The sequence below is a fragment of the Aulonocara sp. 'chitande type north' Nkhata Bay genome, linkage group LG13, assembly GCF_057382095.1.
Source record: "Aulonocara sp. 'chitande type north' Nkhata Bay isolate Kocher_YH1m ecotype deep benthic linkage group LG13, A_spYH_male_GT1.1, whole genome shotgun sequence".
Classification (NCBI taxonomy): Eukaryota; Metazoa; Chordata; class Actinopteri; order Cichliformes; family Cichlidae; genus Aulonocara; species Aulonocara sp. 'chitande type north' Nkhata Bay.
In genome coordinates, this window is record NC_141356.1 from 16,079,086 (window position 1) to 16,100,016 (window position 20,931).

Below are 20,931 nucleotides of genomic sequence, written 5' to 3' on the forward strand. Positions count from 1 at the left end.
GATCCCCTTCCCACTACTCACTTCAGCTTTAAGGTGACTGCTACAGCTTTAGTGCATGTTTCTGTGTCTATGTAAAGTTAGCATACAGGTTAGATTTGGTTCTGACCTGATAACGAGTCAACAACACATTACCAAACGGATGCCGTGGAATTCTAAGCTGTTTCTTTAAACATCTGGTGGAAATATGAATGTTCCAAAGGTCCACCTCTTACTGACATGCATCCTCTGTGTATGTTCTGGTAAGTAGTCCTCAGTATGTGTTGATATTTCAATCTTATCAGTTATGTTTCAGCTTGCTGTAACAGTGCTGGTTCGAAACAGATAAAGAAGAAAGAAAAAGAAATATATTATTTAGAAAATCAGATATTAGAAATGGTTAATTACAAAGTACTTCCCATGCTGTGAAATTTTAGTCTTCTGTAAATTATGTTCTATAGGACCAGTCTCAGGAAACAGGACATCACTTTCTGACCAAAAATAAACACGTTAAGCAACGTTAATAATATTTTAAACAATCACAGAGGAGCAGCTGATTTTGGCAAATCCATTATACTGAAATCAAAGGGCTTCATCACATCGATGAAAAGCATAAAAATAAATCCAAATAAAAATCTCGAAGCATCATAATCATAAGATTGAATCCCCTGGGAAACAACTGGCACAATGAGAGATAGGCATTTGCTACTTCTGAAAAACCCTTTACAAAGGAGCAATGTCTAAAAAGAAAGAAAAAAAAAGTCTCTGGTAATTGTGCTTTTTATGTATATGTGAAGACCATCTCTTTAGAGTTTACAGCTGCTGTATCGTGTTTTCACTATGGTATTCAGTCTTTTGTTTTACTTGTAAATCATTTTTAAAATGACGCTGTGGTTTCATCGGTCCTTGAAATGTCCCATACCCACAAAAAAAGTCTCTCCAGCATTGTTAACATTCCTTTTGCATTCAATACTGTGTATTTATCATTGAGCAGGTATGCATTTAGTGCCTTTGCCCAAGGACATTTAATTGTGACACATAGTTGTTAATCAACACACTGTTTCTTGGTGTACTTAAAACTGTGACCTTTCAAGTACTAGATAGTTAAATAACCACAACTTCAGTACCAGAATACCAAAAACCTCAGAGTCTTATATTCTCTGCATTTTCGAATAAATTCCTGCAAGGTTCATGAGGTTTATGCTACTATTTTTCCCATGGAGTATGGTACTTTTCATCACCTCATCCCATACAAATGAATGCACGGTACACATATCATTTACTCATGTCATATACTGTTTTGAAAGGAAGATGAAAGATGCTCTGGTTCTATTTAGTATCAAATTACCTCAGCCACTTTTATCTCAAAGAACCTATAATAAGATTAACTGTACATGAAATCAGTCAAGGAGAACAAACACAAACATGTCCTCTGTATTGATGATACATAAAAATAGCACTTCAGAGTTTGTTTAAAAAATAAAAATAAAAATAAAAAAAAACCTAAGGATTTAATATTTAGCAGATAATATGTACAAATGTATCCAAGACTAGAACATAAGGCTAGTGTATGTGCAACTGGAATAAATAAAATTAATTTATTCTGAAGTTTCTTTCAATCTCTTGAAAATAGGGCTGTGCAAGATCATCCACCATATCACTAATAGCAATTTCTACACTATGTAAAGGTTTTGTATTGCAATATCATTGCTAGAGAAATGCCATGTTTTTATGTTCCTTGGTGTGTACAAACAGGGGACAAGCCCAGATATGAGAGGGCAACAGCTAGGACAATTTATTAGATTCCAAAAAAAAAAAAAAAAAAAAAAAAAAAAGCTACTTCAACAACCTCCAACAAAGCACTGTACTTTGCAAAATATGGAAGAAACTTGGAAAACAGGAAAAGCAAATGGTGGATGGAAATTACTGATGTGGTTATATGCAGGAAAAGTAGGGCTTTAAGCAGCTGGGACACAATATCCAAGTCAGAAAATACTTTTATTATGTGACAATATTGCACAGGTTCCAAACACATATTGCCGAATCGCAACTATTGCACTGCTGCTACTGCTGGCACCTTGTTTCAATGCATTCCTACTTCAAATTAGGTAGTGTGTCATCAATGACAGTAGCTCACTAGAAAAGAATGGAAAATGCCTTTCATTTACTTGCGAGCACCAATCAAATTGTACTTTTTTGCTTTGCTTTTTCAATATTGCCAGAAATATAATTATATTATATATAATTAAATAGAATTATAATTAATATATTATAAATAAATTAAAGTGCTGAAAACACACAACCACTGGCAGCCAGTAGTTTGTTACTTGTCCACACTGTTGGTGTCCACCACTAATCCGGGAATAACATATTTTTCTATTTCAATTCAGTGACTCATACTGATAGATTTCATGAAACACATTGATGATAAATTGATGTAAGATGGAGGTGGTATGTCAGGATGAATGGGTGTAGCATGTAAGCCACCAGTTGGATATTATCTGCATCACTGCAGACGTGAAACAAAAATGGATGCTCATAAAGAATTTGAAAAGGTTTTTATTTCAAGATGTTATGAGTGTTCCTCGAAACACATTTACTAGGGTCTTATATCGACATTTCAGCATGTCAAAACTCTACTTAAATATAGTAAGAATTAGATATTCAGATAAAAAAAAAAAAAAAACTATATTCTACAATGGCATATCATGTTTTAATATATAACCCTAACCCTTTGAGCAAAAACCATCTTTTTAGATTGGGCTTAAGAATTCACAAGGTACCAGAGATAAGTTGAAATATGTGTTTTTTAAAGGCTCTTGTTTGCCAAAAAGTTCTAACAATCTGTAAATTGTAAATAAAAGCAGAATATCATGACTGCAAAAAATTTACAAATATCAAATGGAAAATCTGTGATCTTAGACACCAGCTGCGTATGGTCCTGCTGGTCCACAGCTAACTGAATCTGAGATGGTAGAGTTTTCATGTTGGATTATGTCCATAGGAGAAGGAATTTTTGGAGAGGAAATGAAACATACTACTAGATTTTTTTCCATTTGTTACAAGGTAGTTAGAATATTTGCAGAAAATAACCTTTTAGAGGCTTTTTTGAATAATTAAGTTAATAAAGTATTGGTGTGTCATCCACACCCCAACTCAACTACCCCAATAAATTTGGCCCATTCCAGTAAGACACATGAAGAGAAGAGAAAGTGAATCCCAGTTCCTGTTATGGACACACGTAACTGTTATCATAGACACAAACATACCAGTTCAACCATATTTAACAGGATGCTCCAATTAAAGTCCACTATATGGAAGGCAAAAAATTCAAAGCAAAGCCAGGCAGACAGATGAGCTAGTTTAAAGCGTAACTGGTTACTTGAATATCTTTTTTAAAAAAAACTTGCTCAAATACAGTCACAGTAACAACTAATTATTTTCCCCAGAAGCGTTTGTCTGCACCTTCTGTGTGCTGACACTCAAACTAGTGATCTCTTTTCAAACGTTTCAAGAGCCCATATGAAACTGCATTAGACAAAAAGATTTTTATTTTGCAGCAGCATCATGTGAAAATGCAGAGTGTGGGCAATGACTGACAGCTCCAAGTGGCTCCCATGTCCCGCCTCTTCTCTATTTTTGTATGTGGTCAGATCAAAGCTTCTCAGTGCAACAGACAGATGACATGCACACAGCAACAGGCACAGCTAATGGCAGACAGCCAAGGAAATGAATATCAACATTGCAGACAACGACACCACACTCATTATACAGATCTTCGATAAAGATCCCAAATGAAACTTTGAAAGGAAACCAAAACATGCTTTTGTGTGCATGTGTGTGTACATGGTAGTGGCTTATACTATTATACATACATACACACACTTTGGCATCTTAACTCAATCTGACTGCTCTCCAAGTTCTGCTTTGTGCACCACAAATTGTGTGTCTTGTAGTATTAATGTGTATATGATGTTTATTTACATTCAGCTAGATATGGGCTGGGCACTGTGCATGTTCTTGTAACACATGTGAGGAACCAGTTTCAGTATTAACATTCAGTAGCAACATCACAGACATCATGTATTATGTGTTGTGAATCCAACTTTGTTTTCTTTGGCATGTTAAAACTCAAGAAGACACTCTCAGTCTGGAGTCTAAAACCTTGTTGGTGCCCACCACAACACATCAATAATGCCTAAAACAAGCAAAATCCTGATGCGTTATCAGGTGGTTGAGTCTTACCAGGGAAATAGCAAAAGTTGTAAACCTGAACCATAAAGTCCTGCTCAGACTTATTGCTCAGATTGTACACACAAACATAACATGCTTAGATTTAGCGTGTCTGTAAATCTGAGAGTCTACTTACTTATATGACTACAACTTGTAAATTGCATAGGTTGCCTGTCCTGAAGCACACCCTGTGTTATTGCTTTTATCCAAATTTATCTTACATATTTTTTTAAAGATCAATTTTGTGGCTTTTTGCCTTTAACAGTTGAGCAGTGAAGAATAGACATGAAGGAGATGGAGAGAGCAGGGGAAGGGCAAAGAGCTGACGGTTAACCTTCAACCTGGGCTGCTGCATTTCAGCATATGGGCACCTGCTCAACCAGTGAGCTAAAATGATTGCCCTTTTTTGGTTACACTAATGGGATCATAAACCTCATATTGTGTTCAATAAGTGAGACCATAAACTCTTTAGGAAAGTGGCAGTGATTTGACAAACATAAACTGCTCCATGTATCTGTAGCTGGTAGTTATTTTATAGTAGAGTACCCCTCCAAGTCAGAGTTCACAACAACTAAGTGTTTGTTTTTTGCTTACTTTCAGAAATGCCTCCTCTCCAACTAAGGGGTTAAATTAAGTTCTCAAAAACCTAATAAAGACTAAAAGTGGTACTCACTCCCAAGGTTGCTAGTCCTTGGAGAAATTTCAGCTGTAGAGAAGCAGTTTAAATATAGAATAACACTCAATTGTAAGATAACACTCACTTTTTCAAAACCTGTATCTATTCGTTTTGATAATCTGGTGGTGGGGAGTATAATGTGTCTGAGGGATGTTACCCTGGTGGACTAGCAGCAAAAGACTATGTTGAAGCTTTAAGTTTGACATTAGTGTGTCAGTTTGGTAATTTCTCCCATTAAATATATTATGCCCCTTCACATGTACCAGGTGGCTTCGTTTTCTATTCAGATTAAATGTGTGCCTCAGTTCTTCAAACTACATGACAGCATCAGAGTTTGATGAATACAGATGTATAAAGCACTCTAGGACACTAAACTTTAAATGAAGCATCTATTCTTTCTCTGACCCTTTTTATTTATTTATACACACACACACACACACACACACACACACACACACACACACACATCAAATTTAATCATATGCTTTACAACAGGACTCTTTGTTTACTTTTGCAGTAAAATATATTTTGTGCCTACATACAGATTGATTGTCTTTTCTTGTAGTAATGATTGCCCACTCCTCTACAGGGAAGAAAAAAAAAAAGTAGCCAAATTCCCCAAAAATGCTAAACTGTGGATTTTACTTCACTACTCATGGATCAAAACCCTCATCAGAAACACATGTCACTATTTAACAAACTAACTGCTGCAGAAAGGAGATGATTTTATTAAGAGAGATAAATAACTGGGCAGCAGCATCATTAAAAACTCATCAGTCAGGAGTGAGCCAAAGAGATGTGACCATTGTTCCCATTAATGAGGGTTTACAACAATAATTACAGCAAAATGAAACACTTTCTGAATGTTTTTACTCTCCGGCTTTTAAAGTTCAGCTAACACACAAACTTCAACACAGGTGGTGTCCATCCAGAAATGTTTGATAAAAACTTATCAAGTTTGACGCACTGACTGTTTTTGAGATTTTCCTTTTTGGTGATACTTTGAAATTAAAATGACTATAAAACTGAACTGAATTCACACAAACTGCAGATAAGCTGATTAAGTGTCTCCTACTACCAAAGCCATTTCAAAATAAAAGCCTGTCTCTCTCAGCAAAAGTAAACAAACCTGCCTGCCATTACAGCTGGAGGGCTGAACAAAGTGAATGAGAACATCTGCGTATGAACTCAAAGGCATTACCTCCATTTAACATTGACTCCATGAGGAATGATGGATGGCCAGATGCCATTTCCATTAGATAAAGGATTTTGCTTTGTATTTCCACGTTTAAATGCAGTTTTTGTCCTGTTGACAAAAAATAAATAAATTCTCTGTCCACCTTCACAGTAATCACCATCTGAGCTTTCTTGTCTGCAACTCAGCACAGAGAGAACATGCAAACACAAAGGACATGTTTAGTGGCATGCTCCCATTAATAATCTGTAGTAATCTGACTTTCTGTCCTGATATCCTGTATTTGCATAAGACTTCAGTGAAACTGTAGCTTCATGTTAGACACAGAATGTTGAAAAACATCCTATAAAAGTACAAATACAGTAAAATAAACAAATAACACTCAGATGCTAGTTTATTAATGGGATTTTCCTTTTATTTTTTAAATTTAGCAAACATGTTTCTGTATAACTTAAGAATTCACATAGTAATTTTGAAAAAAAAAAATCCAATAACATAAAATCATGAAGTGTTTATAGTTCATACCTAAAAGCTGAAAGAATGGCTTCACTGTGGGGTTGGGAGATTGACCTACTTTTGAAGCCAATCTCAAGTGGACATTGGAGGAACTGCAGGGTTTGACACTTCACAGTTTCCTTTTTTTTTTTTTTCTTGCCATGGATGTTGATGGTTGGATGTGCCCATATTTCCCATTTGATCAGACACTAAGTTTAGAATTTTGATGCACATCTGTTAATGTCTTCACTACGTTTATCAGACAAATGTATACTGCAGCCTGAAAAACCATAAAGCAGCCAATAATAGTACAGTCTTAATTTCTACCCAAGTGCAAGATGGTACATTTAACTCACTGATTTGTCAATGAAAAAGAGATCCAATGTATTGTTACATCTGATTAGGAGAATCATCAAGTGGATTTATTATTTTGTTGTTTGTGTGTTGCTCAGAGTTAACGAACATTGTGAAAAACATGAAATACCATTGTCCGCTCCTCTTCACTTTCTCTGCAGGAGAAAAACTCTCCCTGAATACTATCCAGGTGATGTTAAACTTTGTCAAGGACAACCCGCAGCTCCTCAAAGAATTGAACTTGGACATGGAATCAGACGTAGATTTGGAGGAGTTCAAAACCATATTGAACAGACTCCCTGGTCAGTGATGAGGAGATTTTCTAGATTTTATATGCATCTAGCTTTTCTTGAATCTTCTATCCAAGAAAAACCCATCCCCTGTAGGAATAATTAACATTTTTATGTATTTTAAATGTTGAATTTAAATGTCTTTTTTTTTCCCTTTTTTTTAAATGCAGCAACATACCACAACAACAGTCAAGGCGCTTTATTTTGTAAGGTAGACTGATAATACATACAGAGACAATAATCATATGACCCCCTATGAGCAAGCACTTTGGCAACAATGGGAAGGAAAAACTCCCTTTTAACAGGAAGAAACCTTCAGCAGAACCAGGCTCAGGGAGGAGCGGCCATCTGCCGCGACCGGTTGGGGTGAAAAGCTATGAGCATTGTTTTTGTTTTGTTAATTTAAGATTTTCTCTGTACAGAAAAATCTGATTAAGGAAAAGGCAACTAGCAGAAACAATGTAGCAAATGGTCTGCTTATGTTTTTCTTTATTTTGTTGTATGTCTTTGTGCGTCTCTCCTGTTTTGACCTTATGGGTCTGTGTGTGCCTGCAGAGCACGTGAAACAACATTTGTTGAGCAAGACCAGCTTGGATCTTCCCTACACCTCAAATGTTCATTCTGATGTTCCACAAAGACAGGATATCCTACAGCCCCCCATGCCATTAGTGCAAGGGCCCAAAGGAGGTAAAATCTGAACTAAAGCATATTTTAAAAGGGATGGATGGATTTTCTACTTATTTTATCTGTGTTCCAGCCTCAGTAACTTTGACACAGTAACATCTGCTGAAATTTTTACACCTCCGATGATTTTTGACATGTCATTTTTGCCACTGTCAGCTATCGTTATCCTTTAAAAAGGGACTGTTCATGGCATTAGGGAAAATTTCTTTAAAGTGGATGCAACTTTGCATCCATCTAATGCTTAGTGAATCAAACTATTTATCAGCAGGAAAAAATAATTATGTTTTATGAAAGCCCAACATGAGCTGGTATAAATGTTTTCTGTTTAGTTAGCCAGCTCTCATCTCATCAGCTGTCATCTAAAGTAATTTATTTTTAATATGTAAATTAATTACAATTGTTGGAGGATGCAATTCGATGTTAAATGACCTCAAAAACAATTAAGGGCATGACATTGGTAAGATTCAAAAACTAAATTTTCCAAATAAAACCACAAAGTAGATCAGTATTAACCGCAGCCTAAGAGCCTCCTTATGGACCAGAGTGCCTGGGTGAATCAGCGGCCCAGACAGAGTGCTCCTCTGAGAGAGAGAGAGAGAGAGAATTTGCTCATGGTGGCTAAATGAAACCAGATCCGAGCTCACGCAGCTCAATGTAGCCAGCCAACAGATTCCCAAAATAATATGCAAAAGCTGTCACCTGCTCACAGGGCTGTTTGCTTGGTCACGTTAGACAAAATTACATGATGTCTTTGCTATGATACTCAGTAAGATTACCAATACACTGCCTCTTTTGCTTTTTGGGTCCTTATAATAAATACAAGTAAATAAAATATTTACTTTGTTTTTATTATTTATTTATTCATTCATTTTTTTAGGGCCTTGTAACTAAAGTAACTAAAGTAAATAGTTTCTTCAGTAAAGTAATGGTGCATTGGTACACATTTTTAAAGCAGTTTATATGTGACAGAAGTATTCATGTACTTTATATCTCACAAACTGACAAATGCCAATAATATATTAAAAGTTAAAACTCCCAGTACCATTAGAAATGAGTAGACCCACTCTGTAAACAGAACTGAAAGCAAACTAAATTTAGGACAAAAATGTGAAGCTAATGGAAAATGCTAGACTATTAAAACTCCTGTTGTTGGCTTGATGGTTGTTTGCTGTCTTGGTTTATTTATCAGACAAAAAAACAAAAAAAAAACTACCAGGCTGAATTTCATCAGACCTAGTGGAGAGGACAAGCATGGGCAATAAAGGAAAAAAAAAAAAAAAAAAAAAAATTGCAGGGCATGGTGCTCTCCATGGTGCTTCGGAACCCAAGCTGATCTAAACTTAATGTCAAAGGATTAGCCAGGGTTGGTATTCCCAAACATCCTAAGACCCCAAAAGTTCACTAAGGACTCATAGGACTTGCAGACTTATAGAAGCAGATTTGATTACAGTGTTCATAGGACATTCAGTGCAGAGGCTTTTCACCAGTATAAAATGACCACCATTTGTTGCTGTTGATCTTTTTGCATCTGTCCATCCCCGCCTCTGTCCTTCTCTCTTCTATATGCACTCTAGCTTTCTCTGAGATAAACGCAATGTTTCAGATTACATGTGGTAAGTCAGGCGTAGCAACAAATACCTTTGAAAATAATATTGAGAAGCTAAATTAGAATAGAGACTAGAATATAATAGAATAGCCCTTTATTGTCATTGTACACTTCAACAAAGTCCATTCTGAAAACCACTTGCCTTTTACGGATGCTGAATTTTGAAACATTGAAATATTACATTGATGTATAAGTGATAAGAACAGGAGCAGATGAGACAGTCAACAGAAAATATCTGAGTCCTTCTCACCCTCTCACTTCGTCTGAAACTTGAGAAGAGACCAGGTAAGTAAGGGGAAACCACACACATTGAAACATTTACCAGAAAGTAATATCACCATGGTAACAAATGTGAGACAAAGCAATAATCCAAAGGAACTACATCCGCAATACTCAAAAATACACATTTTGGTCCCTACATCAGGAAAATGGAGTGTAAATCACAGAAAATGTAATTTACTCCCTTCCCTGTCACTTCAGAGAAAATACATTTAGGGATACTTGGGTGGCAAGATGTTCTACTTATCATGTAATGCTGTCAAAGTGACTTCAAAATATAATTAGTAATGGCTGTGTGGTGAAGAGTTAGTGTGCAAAACTCAATACATCATAAGTAAAATTCCTTCCAATAAATCTGACACTTTTTAAATTAATAATTCGACAACCCAGACTGTCTTCAGCTTCTTTATCGATCAGTCTGCTAAAGTCTGACACCATTATGCTGTCGGTTTCAATCCTCCTGACTGCCCAAACTTTATTTTTGTTTGTTCTAAATGTAGAATGTTGCTCAAACGATGAGACGACGCTGGTGAAACGACTGTTCACTGGTTACAACAAAGTGGTTCGTCCTGTTAACCACTTCAGTGAAGCTGTAGTGGTTACTGTGGGATTACAGTTAATACAGCTTATAAGTGTGGTAAGTCTGTAACTCTTTGTCTGCATTTTACATGAAGAAAGATATGACCAGCTGTCACCACTGTGTTGTTTCTTGACTTTGACCTTTTGACTGTAATTGCAGTTTCTCTAAAAGGACAAACAATCAATCAACAATTGTTGGCTTAAATTTCAAATACTAACCAATATAATGAAATTACAATAACCAAAGATTTTTGATTATGGAGGAGCTGGCCTTAAGGTGTTCAATGAAAAGGACTATGGTGACAGGGAATGATTTGTTCACAAAGGTAAATGCACCTTCATAGTCTTAGGCTGAAATTGGACAAACTGGAAAGTGTTACAGATGATGACTGTCTAAATCAGACAGGGAAAAATGCTGCAAGACACAGTAACTGAAATGAACCCAGAACTTACTTGTTGTTGATGTTAGGACTAAAAACTGGGCAAAGGCACTGAATGACAGACATTGTTGCACTTTTGATTCACTATGGTTAGACCACTTAGGGGAAAAAAAGAAAGAAAAAAAAAAAATCAAGCAGTGGTCTGTCTTTATTTATTATTTATTTTCTCAAAGAGAAGAACTTTACGCATGGAAAAGGAAATATGCTTAGACGATATTGGTTCTCTTTGGATCTGCCTTCATATATGAACAAACATTCTCTGTGGTGAAGTTCAAGCTAATCCAGATCCTCTCGTGGTCATGATCACCTGCCTGCTGTCCTTCATATTACAACCTCAAACGTTGGACATGACTGCAGTGCACGTGTTCAAGCCCAAACAGACCAGATTTCTCGCAATGAACAGGGGAAAAAAAAAGGAAAAAAAAAAAAACAACCTTAAAACTGCAGATTAGATCATAAAACTGAAAGTAAAATAGCATTAGCACAGAGTTAGGTCTTTAAATTTGTTTTGGGTAATGTTGAATCAATAATGATAAACTAAGTGCCTTTATTATCCCTGTTTTACATTTTCATTGCCTTATTGTGGGATCTACACTTAACAGTAACATTTATAAAGAGATCAAAATAATATTGAGCAGAACTGAGTTGAGCTTATTGCTGCATTGCCCCACAACTTTCTCAGCTTCTCATGTGGCCCCAAAAAGTAATTAATGCAAACATATGTAACTCCTGCCAAATAAGTGCACAAAATTGACAGAGGTTAAAGGAACACTGTCTTTGACTGAAAAATAAAGTATTTAGAGAGGAGTCATGTGTCAATATGATCCCAAGCTTTTCTTTTTTGACTGTATTCAGCAGCAAAGCAAAATAATAAAAAGGACCATACATAATTAAATCTCAGTCAGTGCCACAGAGATAATACCATTATTCTGGAAAGAAATTATTATACCAAATGTTATGAACTGGATAAGACAAACAAAAGAACATACGTAATGAAGTCTTTAAAAGATGAGGACTGCCATGTGCTGATTTGGAGGACCAGTTATGTTTTTGTAGTGCCCTGTATAAAACTGGAACTCCAAAGAGTGGACATTTTCCATTATATAAAATTAGAATAATTCATATCAAGTCATGCAGCAATATCACTTTGGTTGGTACTGAACACACCAAATCAGTTCTGAAAACCTAGATAACACATGAAGAAACCAAGAAACCAAGAGAGTCAAATAACACATATGATAAGAGATATCACGCCACAAGCAGTTACTTAATCTGCCACATACATACCCAAATCTCATTTATACCAGGAGATGACAAGCCAACCAAACAACCAAGGTGTTTTGGGGGTGTAGACACCCTGTTAAGACCAAGACTTGAACTCAGACATGTTCCACAGACATCCTGTTAATCTTGATTAACAACTGAATTTAAGACACAAGAACCAGGATAACAACAAACATATAGGATGGCACAGCAGCCTCAAAGAAGCGATACAGGTATAAATAAAACAAAATGAGCAACTGTCATTGTGTGTCCTTCTATGCTTATTAAGTCCATGAAGATGACTAGGTTTGACAGTCTCTGGGACAGTCCCTTCATCCATTTTATTCCTCTTAACTCATTCACTGCCAGCCATTGGCAGTGAATGAGTTAAACCCATTGACTCATTCACTGCAATTGACGGCTATAGACGTCAATGGCAGTGAATGAGTTAAGAGATGGAAAAAGTCTTCTCGTTTCTTCTTCTCACTTCAGTTTTACTCCAAGCAGTTTATAGTGGACAACAAATTAGTATTACCAGTGCTGACAAAAAAGATGAAAAGTTGATAACGTCAAGAGGGTACTGCTTTGTATGCCAAACCAAAATAAAATAATCATAAAAATGTTTGTATCTCGTGTTAACTAAAAAATGTAAAATACAAAAACATGAGAAAGTGTTTGTTAAAATTTTAGTTAATTTAAATCCATTTTAGCCTCAAACATGAATGCTAGTTCACAGTTGGCTAATTTCCCTGTTAACCACAAAACCAAGGAAAAAAATTTTTTCAAGACATGAGCAATGCCACCTGTTAAACCCCAACGCCCCCAAAGCCGGGGGCAAGAGGGGGAACATCTGGTTTCATGGACCGTTTCTCAATATACATACTTGTGTGTACCTGCGTTCACGTGGACTTGTGATATGTCATCAGTCGCAGACCAAATATGCTTCCAAATCAAAGTACGCATCAAGTATGCTCAGAATTCCTGGATGTGTTCTCGCTCCTTCCATTTTATCAAGCATCGGTGGTGGCTTGGGTGAACTTGGTACAGCCAAATATCCCAGAATGCATTTTGTCCAAAACTCAAACGCGGCAATGGTGGAGGAGGGGAGCTAAACTTTTAAGATATTTCCAGGTGAGAATGTACCTGTGTAAACTTCAAATATCTGCTCGATTTATAAAGACATCGCATATTTGCAAAATTGCTCTGACGTTTTCGGAGACCTCTGTTACCCCACCAGCTCAATAGCTCAGCGGTCCTCAAACCCAGGGCCACAGACCGGTACCGGTCCGTGAGTTGTTTGGTACCAGGCCACGAGAGTTGAGGCTCGGGTGTGAAATTTATGGTTTTCAGGGATTTTATTATTTTTCTATTGTTATTTTTCTATGGTTTTTATCTTTAACTCTGTTTCCCTGGGTCTTTTCCCATGTGTTATGACTAAATTTTCCTTTTTTTGGTACCGGTACTGGTTTTATTTTGTTGTATTTACAGCGACACCTTAGAGGACGGTCTGTGAAAATATTATTACTGGGCCGTGGCGCGAAAAAGGGTGGGGACCGCTGCAATAGTGACAGGGTGGTCAAGGCTCACTGGAACCGGCGAGAACAGCGGACTCCCGGTACATCGTTTTTAACCCCCCAGCGGTCTTTTGCACCACAGGTTAAACATGATATATAAGTCACTTAGCTTCTAAAAGTTAAGGTTTGGTTTATTTTGGTGTTTTATTTGTTCCTGAGTGAATCAGTTTGGCTGAGATTAAAGTTAAGCTTCATAACTGTACTGTTTTATTTAATACTTAAGTCTTACTTGGAGAGCTGTCAGTGTATTTTAAATTTCACCAGTCACACCACCTGAAGTAAAATGTTCTGTTCTTATTTAAAAAGCTGGGGGAATTAAATCTAACATTAAAAATATTTAAATTCAGGAGGAAACATTTTCACTGGGAGCAAAAACAGCATGTTAATACATGGAGATCCTGAAGCCTGCTCCAAACATGATCAGATTATATTTTAAATATTTGTTTAATTCTTTTCCAAACCTCAGCAGCTTGTAAGTTTTGAGTGTCTACTAAAATGAAAATAAAACCGTTCTACCATCTCACCTGTTTGTTATTATTCACACACACCTATCCTATTTTTATTAATAGAGAGAAAAGCTTGTGTTTCTGTCATGTAGTGATTGTGCTTAACTGTATGAAGCTTATTAGACATTATGAAACAGATGACACGTAAAAGCGAATTTTGCAAAATTGCTTAAGATTTTAAAAAAAATTCTTTAAAAGAAAAAAAAACTACTACATTATATGTAATTGCTTTCATGTCATGTGCAATTTCCATTGCAAATATGAATCACAGTTAAATTAAGAGGGAATGGCAGGAAAAACTCCTGAATGGAGATGTCATCAAGTACACTAGCGTTCCAATTGTAGAATGATCGCGCTGCGTTCTCGGACTCCTGTGTGAACTTACAAAGTCTACTAGAATAATTGAGAAACGCTCCTCCTGTGGTATTCACAGAAACGGCATACAAAACATTGCTACGACCACTAAGACGACAAACAATTAAAAGCGCATTACAGCACATTCTGCAAAATGTTGTAAACACAAAGCACGAATGTTCGATTCACCTGATAGCAGGTACACGGACAATTAACACCTGGACTCAAAGCCGACATCTCGCAGATTCCAAAACAGCAAGTTTCGTCACACTGCGACCGAAATTCACTGGACCAGCAGCAAAAGAAGACCAAAACTATGATTCATTTTTAGAAAACAGTGAATTATGTCTTACCTGTGCTGTCTTTCTTGCATCGAAAACAAGTTTCCACAGCTGCCAGCTACATTAACTGAATAACTGCATCTCCCATAATGCCTCAGAGCCATTTTCTGTCAAAAAAAAAATCGCCAAAGTCAGCCCGATGACAGAGATTGGACAATGGCAAGTGTCATGCGTTTGCTGCGCGTAAGTTTTTGGCTTTGCAATTTGCGTTTTGTTGGGAGTGACGTAAACGTGGTGACGCTATCCGTGATCCTATTGGCTTAAATGGCGGGGTCAATCATGCAAATTGGCCAATAGAAACCGAAGTTCCTGCTCCACAGAATTTAAAGTCTCAAAGACGCAGTGCAAAAACAAGGCCCATTATACCTGTGCGTGGGTAATCCTTCAATATATATATAGAAAAAACCACTAAGCATTTTTAGGCATGCAATAAACTTAGATCATTTTTGCAGTTTAATTCCTAAGAAATTTCAGCTGTCACAGATTCTGCCAAGATGAGCCAAAATGTGCCAAATTGCAGAACCATCTGTAACTTTGGTCAGCAGCATCAGCCTTTGCACAAATAATGTCTATATGTTGATTCCTGGATTTCTGGAATTTATTGTCTACCACAGGATAATATCAAAGGGGTTATATGCTGTAACATTCACAAAAAAAATAAGCAGGAAAACAATCTTCTTACCTGTGTTCCATCCTCAGTTACTATGACGCAGTAGCATCTGCTGTAATATTTACACCTATGATGAAGTCTCATTAGTATTAGGTTTATTTTGATTGTTTACACAGAGTTTGTAATTGCAGAGAAATACTCTATTCATTTTGGGCATGTCATCAAGCTGGCACCTTTGGGGTTCAAGATGTTAAATTTGGATTATTTTTATTGTGATAGATAACTAAAATATGGGGTGATGCCAGCAAGAAATGAAACAAGAAAAAAGATGTTACCATCATTTTGTTTTGTTTTTACTTTTTACTTTTTAATACAGGTCATGTAAACATGTATGTGGGGTAGACATCACAAAATAAATTGTCATAAAAATGTTTTCACCTGTTCTTGACCTTTTTGTCTGTTCCCAGGATGAAGTTAACCAAATTGTGACCAGTAATGTCCGTCTCCGACAGGTAAGTCTGTGTGACTACAGCTGGCCATGCATTATAACTTTAAGTGGGACTACACACCATTTGAAGGTTGGCCTAATGCTATGGACATCAGTGAAAGTTACAAGTTACCAGAAAATCACAAGCTTCGCAGCTTTTGATGAATATGATGCAAAGCAATGAAGAAAATAAGTCATAAAAAATAAATTAAAATATAATGTAATTGATTTCCTCCCAGCATTCCACTATGTCCCACACAAGCACTGTGTTTGTCCCACAGTTACTTTACTGGGATCTGGTCATCCCATTTAATCCTCTAATCGGCATCACATAGCTAAATACAACCTTAGAAGTGAAATAATAATCTAAAATTTTTACTCACTTTACAGCAATGGGTAGACGTTAACTTACGGTGGAATCCTGAAGACTATGGAGGAATCAGAAAGATCAGAGTTCCTTCATCTGACATATGGAAACCTGACCTTGTGTTATACAACAAGTAATTTTCATTTCTCTTTGTGTTAAAAAAAAGCAAACAAACCTATATTTGGTGGTGGTGGTGGGGGGGGGGTTAATGACTTGCTGCTCCACTTACATGCTTGGTTTTCCTTTGCCTCTGTCCTCTACCCTCCTTTTTATCTGCAGTGCTGATGGTGATTTTGCCATCATCCATGAAACTAAAGTCCTGCTAGAGCACACTGGCAAGATCATATGGAACCCTCCAGCCATCTTTAAGAGTTACTGCGAGATTGTTGTCCTTCACTTCCCATTTGACCTACAGAACTGTACTATGAAATTGGGAACCTGGACATACGATGGCCTGCTGGTCGTAATCAACCCGGTGAGCGTAAATGCTTTTTTTAAATCTGGGAATTTAGACTGTGTGCAAAACAGCTGAACGTGGGGACGCTAAAATGTTTGTGAACCACTGTCTTTTAGGAGAGTGATCGACCTGACCTCAGTAACTTCATGGAGTCAGGTGAATGGGTGCTAAAGGACTACAGAGGGTGGAAGCACTGGGTGTACTACACTTGCTGTCCTGACACACCATACCTGGACATTACCTACCATTTCCTGATGCTGCGACTGCCTCTCTATTTTATCGTTAACGTCATAATTCCCTGCATGCTGTTCTCTTTTCTCACGGGATTGGTCTTCTACTTGCCTACTGACTCTGGTATGTTCATTCTGCAAGCTTGATAGGTAACAGAAAACAATTGTCAGTGATTTTTTTTTTTCAGATTATTTTGAACTTAGAGGTGATTCACTTTCTCTGCAGGTGAAAAGATGACTCTCTCCATCTCTGTCCTGCTGTCTCTGACTGTCTTCTTGCTGGTTATTGTGGAGCTGATCCCCTCCACTTCGAGTGCTGTTCCCCTCATAGGGAAATACATGCTCTTCACAATGGTAATGGTCATTGCCTCCATCATCATCACTGTTATCGTCATCAACACACATCATCGCTCACCAAGTACGCACACCATGCCGGGGTGGATCCGTAAGGTTTGTATGGGGGTATTTTTTCTCTCTCCACTTGTAATAAATGGGAAATATTGTTGCTGTTTTATAAGACTAGTAATATCATAATTTTATCTCCCTGCATCTCAGGTCTTCATTGAAACCATTCCCAACATGATGTTCTTCTCAACAATGAAGCGTCCCAGTCAGGAGATCCGGCAGAAGAGGCTGTTCCCTACTGACATGGACATTTCCGACATCTCAGGTGAGGCTAAACTGCAACTCCCATTACCATTATTGCATGCTAGTGAACAGTTTTAGTTTAAGTCTGTCCTAAAATTGTTGACCTTCCTCTCTCCTCTGTAGGTAATCCTACCCCGACGGCTGTCACCTATCAGTCCCCCATTGTTAAAAACCCTGATGTTCGTAGCGCAATCGAGGGGGTGAAGTACATCGCAGAGACTATGAAGTCAGATGAAGAATTTAACAATGTAAGAGAAAATCTGCATGAATTATTGATAGTGTATCAATCCATAAAATTTCTTAGAAGTTCAGAGCCTTGCATTCAACTCCCCAGCCATTCTTGTGCTTCTCTAAAACTTAAACGAATCTACAAGTGTAGGCACAGTAATCAAAACTTTTTACATTTCTGCTCTGAATCTGGATCTAAATGAAATGGCCAAAAAGACAATGATTTAATGGTTTAATTAATTAAATGGAAGGTTAGAATGACAGTAAGTGTGCCAAACAGTGTGGCCCCAGGAAGTCACCCCATCTGGGGAAACTCCGTCTAATCCACAGTTCTCCAAAAAACAACTACTTGTTATTTCATATTAATAAAACTAATATAATGTTTTGAATGTATAAGCTTACTGGCTTCTACATTCTCGATTAATCATTTCTACACCGAAGAGAATGACAGGAGTCTTTCTTATCTTCTGCCAATAAATGTAGTCCACAAAATCATATCTGACAGATAACTGGGCAACATTAGGTAATCTGATTTTCCACATCTTTTAGTAATGTTATTGATTCAATTGAAAAGCTTATCTCTTTTTGTGTCCTAGCAACTGATCAGTAAATTCCAAATATGTGAATGCTCAAAGTTAAAGTTTCTTCCATACCGTCTTATTGCAGGCAGCAGAGGAGTGGAAGTTCGTTGCCATGGTTTTGGATCACATCCTGCTCTGTGTGTTCATGGCTGTGTGCATCATCGGGACTCTTGCTGTCTTTGCTGGGAGACTCATTGAGCTCAACACACTGTAGAGGCCTTCATGATGGAGGAGAATGCATTTATCCCACTGTCCCTCACGCACAGATAGGCAGTCAAAGGTCGAGCTAATTTCAAAATTCTGTTCAGGGCCTTTAATTGTGTTGACTTTGAATGTGCAGATATTTTTTACTTTTATTGAGGAGTCTGCAGTAAAAACTCCAGGCATCTCACAGGTATGATGATACACAAATATCTTGATGGGTTATACTGGGTCACACAAAGCTGTTCTTGTTATTAACAATCCAGCATTTTTCTATTGTTTCTCTTGTATTTCTACAGTTGGTGATTGCTGCCCTCACAATTGCGCAGACTGTTATTTTACATGTAAAATCACGAACAGTAGTTGTTACGTTGTCATATTTGGCAGCTTGATTTAAGGTTTGTGTGATTGGTTCTCTTAAATGTTATTGTCAGATGTTGTCTTGGATTATTTTCCCCTTAGAACTTTTATTGATTGGTTTTGCCAGACATTCAGTTTGACAATATCTTAAGGGTTTTTTTCTACTATACTCACAAGATAATAGCAAGGTTTTATCAAGCAAATTTTTCCAAAATATGTTAAAGTCAAGCGGATCTTTAGTTACCCTATAGCAAGTAAAAGTGGTTCAAATAATTAAGATTGGTTAGTCAGCTTTGATTCCATTAAGTGAAAAACAATGGAAATACCACAGCTGCAGTATTGGCCAATGTGCTTTAACAAGCTAAAGACAGCTTGATGTATGTATGCAGCTGCGACAGACCATTTATTTTAGTATAATGATATGGTTCAGTCCTGCTGTCTGTGTTAATCATTTGTTTGTTTTTTTGTTTTAATTTGTAGTTTTCTAGATGTGGAATAAAGTGAAAAATAACATTTTGTTTTAGTGTTATGAAGTTCAGACTACACTGACAAATCACTGGATGTTTTCATTTCTTGTCATGTTCAAGAATCCAGTTTAATTTGTTTTTGTGTTGTTTTCTTACTTGGAAGAAAGGTATATGGTGGTCACAAAAGGACAGCCAGGGTCAACAATAGTCAGTGTGTCATTACACCACCACCAGATATTACCTGAACTGCTGATTTAAGGCAGGATGTTGTTTTTGTCAAATTCTGACCATACTGTCTTAATGTGCAGGAGAAAGCGAGACTTATTTGACCACCCAATATTTTTCCAGTCATCCATTGTCTGATTTTGATGAGCATGTGTGAACTGTAGCCCCAGTTTCCTGTTCTGAGCTGGCAGGAGTGGCACCTGGTGGGTTTGCTGCTGTAGCCCATCTGGTTCAAGGTTCCATGTGTTTTGCATTCAAAGATGCTCTTCTACATTCGTTAGTTGTAACGACTCATTATTTGACTAGATATTTTCTCATTTTCTGACTATTCTCTGTAATCCCCAAAAATGATTATGGAGGATAATCCCAATAGATCAGCATTTACAACAGCACCAACAATTACACCACCTTCAAAGTCACTTAAATCACCTGCCTTCCCCAGTTTGGTGGTTGGTTTGAACTTCTGCAGGTCATCATTGCCGTGTGCACCTGATTAAATGGAAAAATAATGTGACTGGCTGATTACACGTGTTAATTACACGCATTAACACGCACTTGAACAGGTGTGCCTGGCAGTGAGTGAAAGATGGTCAAAGTAAATTTGGTTGTTCACAAAACCCATTTAGAGTACACAACCTGTGACTGAATAATTAATAAGTCCACTAAAAATCACAAGTGGTGTCTGACAGTGAACTGAAAAGTGATTTACGGTAATCTAAGAGAAGGATCATAATATTTAGGATCAAAACAATTAACAAAACACAACCACGGCAGTCCTTTGTTGTTGAAAAACTCTTTATTGGGCGTTCCAAGTGCAAATTTAATGACAAAAAGCATGGGTAGAAATCCATTTGATAAATTTAGGAAGGCAAAAACAAAACTACAAACGGAAAAGAAACAAGTATTACACATCAGGATGCGAGACACCATGTTGAGGATCTGGGACATTCTTTAAATATTTAACAGGCAGCCTCATATTTTGAAGTTATACACATATTTCACCAGCATGTAAAAATACCAAAAACGGTTTGTTGATATTGGAAGCATTAAGCTAACCACAAGTCAGTAAGATGCTACAGCTACCAGTTTTTTCCCCAACTTTGTAAAACAATCAGATGAAGGGAAATAACGGGATTAAACATTTTTTTTTAAATTCAAGTGATACTCTACGTGTCATGACAGGAGACTTGAAATTCACAAAGTGTTCTCTCCTTAACATTTGACC

At 37.1% G+C, this 20,931-nt stretch overlaps 1 protein-coding gene across 2 annotated transcripts; it reads left to right on the top strand.

The window, feature by feature from the left end:
- LOC147315879 (acetylcholine receptor subunit alpha) lies at positions 1–20,730 on the top strand. Of its 2 annotated transcripts, XM_086258851.1 has the most exons (12): positions 1–239; positions 7,091–7,231; positions 7,775–7,906; positions 10,289–10,425; positions 15,923–15,967; positions 16,333–16,442; positions 16,589–16,784; positions 16,883–17,120; positions 17,223–17,446; positions 17,552–17,666; positions 17,768–17,892; positions 18,539–20,730. In XM_086258851.1, exons 1-12 carry the CDS (start codon positions 185–187, stop codon positions 18,665–18,667), a joined length of 1,647 nt encoding a protein of 548 aa, XP_086114977.1. In that variant the 5' UTR covers positions 1–184; the 3' UTR covers positions 18,668–20,730. The 2 variants fall into 2 exon arrangements, with proteins under 2 accessions (XP_086114977.1, XP_086114978.1); XM_086258852.1 differs by lacking the exon at positions 7,091–7,231.
- The last annotated feature ends 201 nt before the right edge of the window (positions 20,731–20,931 follow it).

What these genes read in the sequence shown, in the direction of transcription:
- LOC147315879 (XM_086258851.1), top strand. Translation starts at nt 185, where the DNA reads ATGAATGTTCCAAAGGTCCACCTCTTACTGACATGCATCCTCTGTGTA. An exon ending in AGTGCAAGGGCCCAAAGGAG is followed by an intron (nt 7,907 to 10,288) that starts GTAAAATCTGAA and finishes TTCTAAATGTAG; the next exon opens with AATGTTGCTCAAACGATGAG. An exon ending in TGCTGGTCGTAATCAACCCG is followed by an intron (nt 16,785 to 16,882) that starts GTGAGCGTAAAT and finishes ACTGTCTTTTAG; the next exon opens with GAGAGTGATCGACCTGACCT.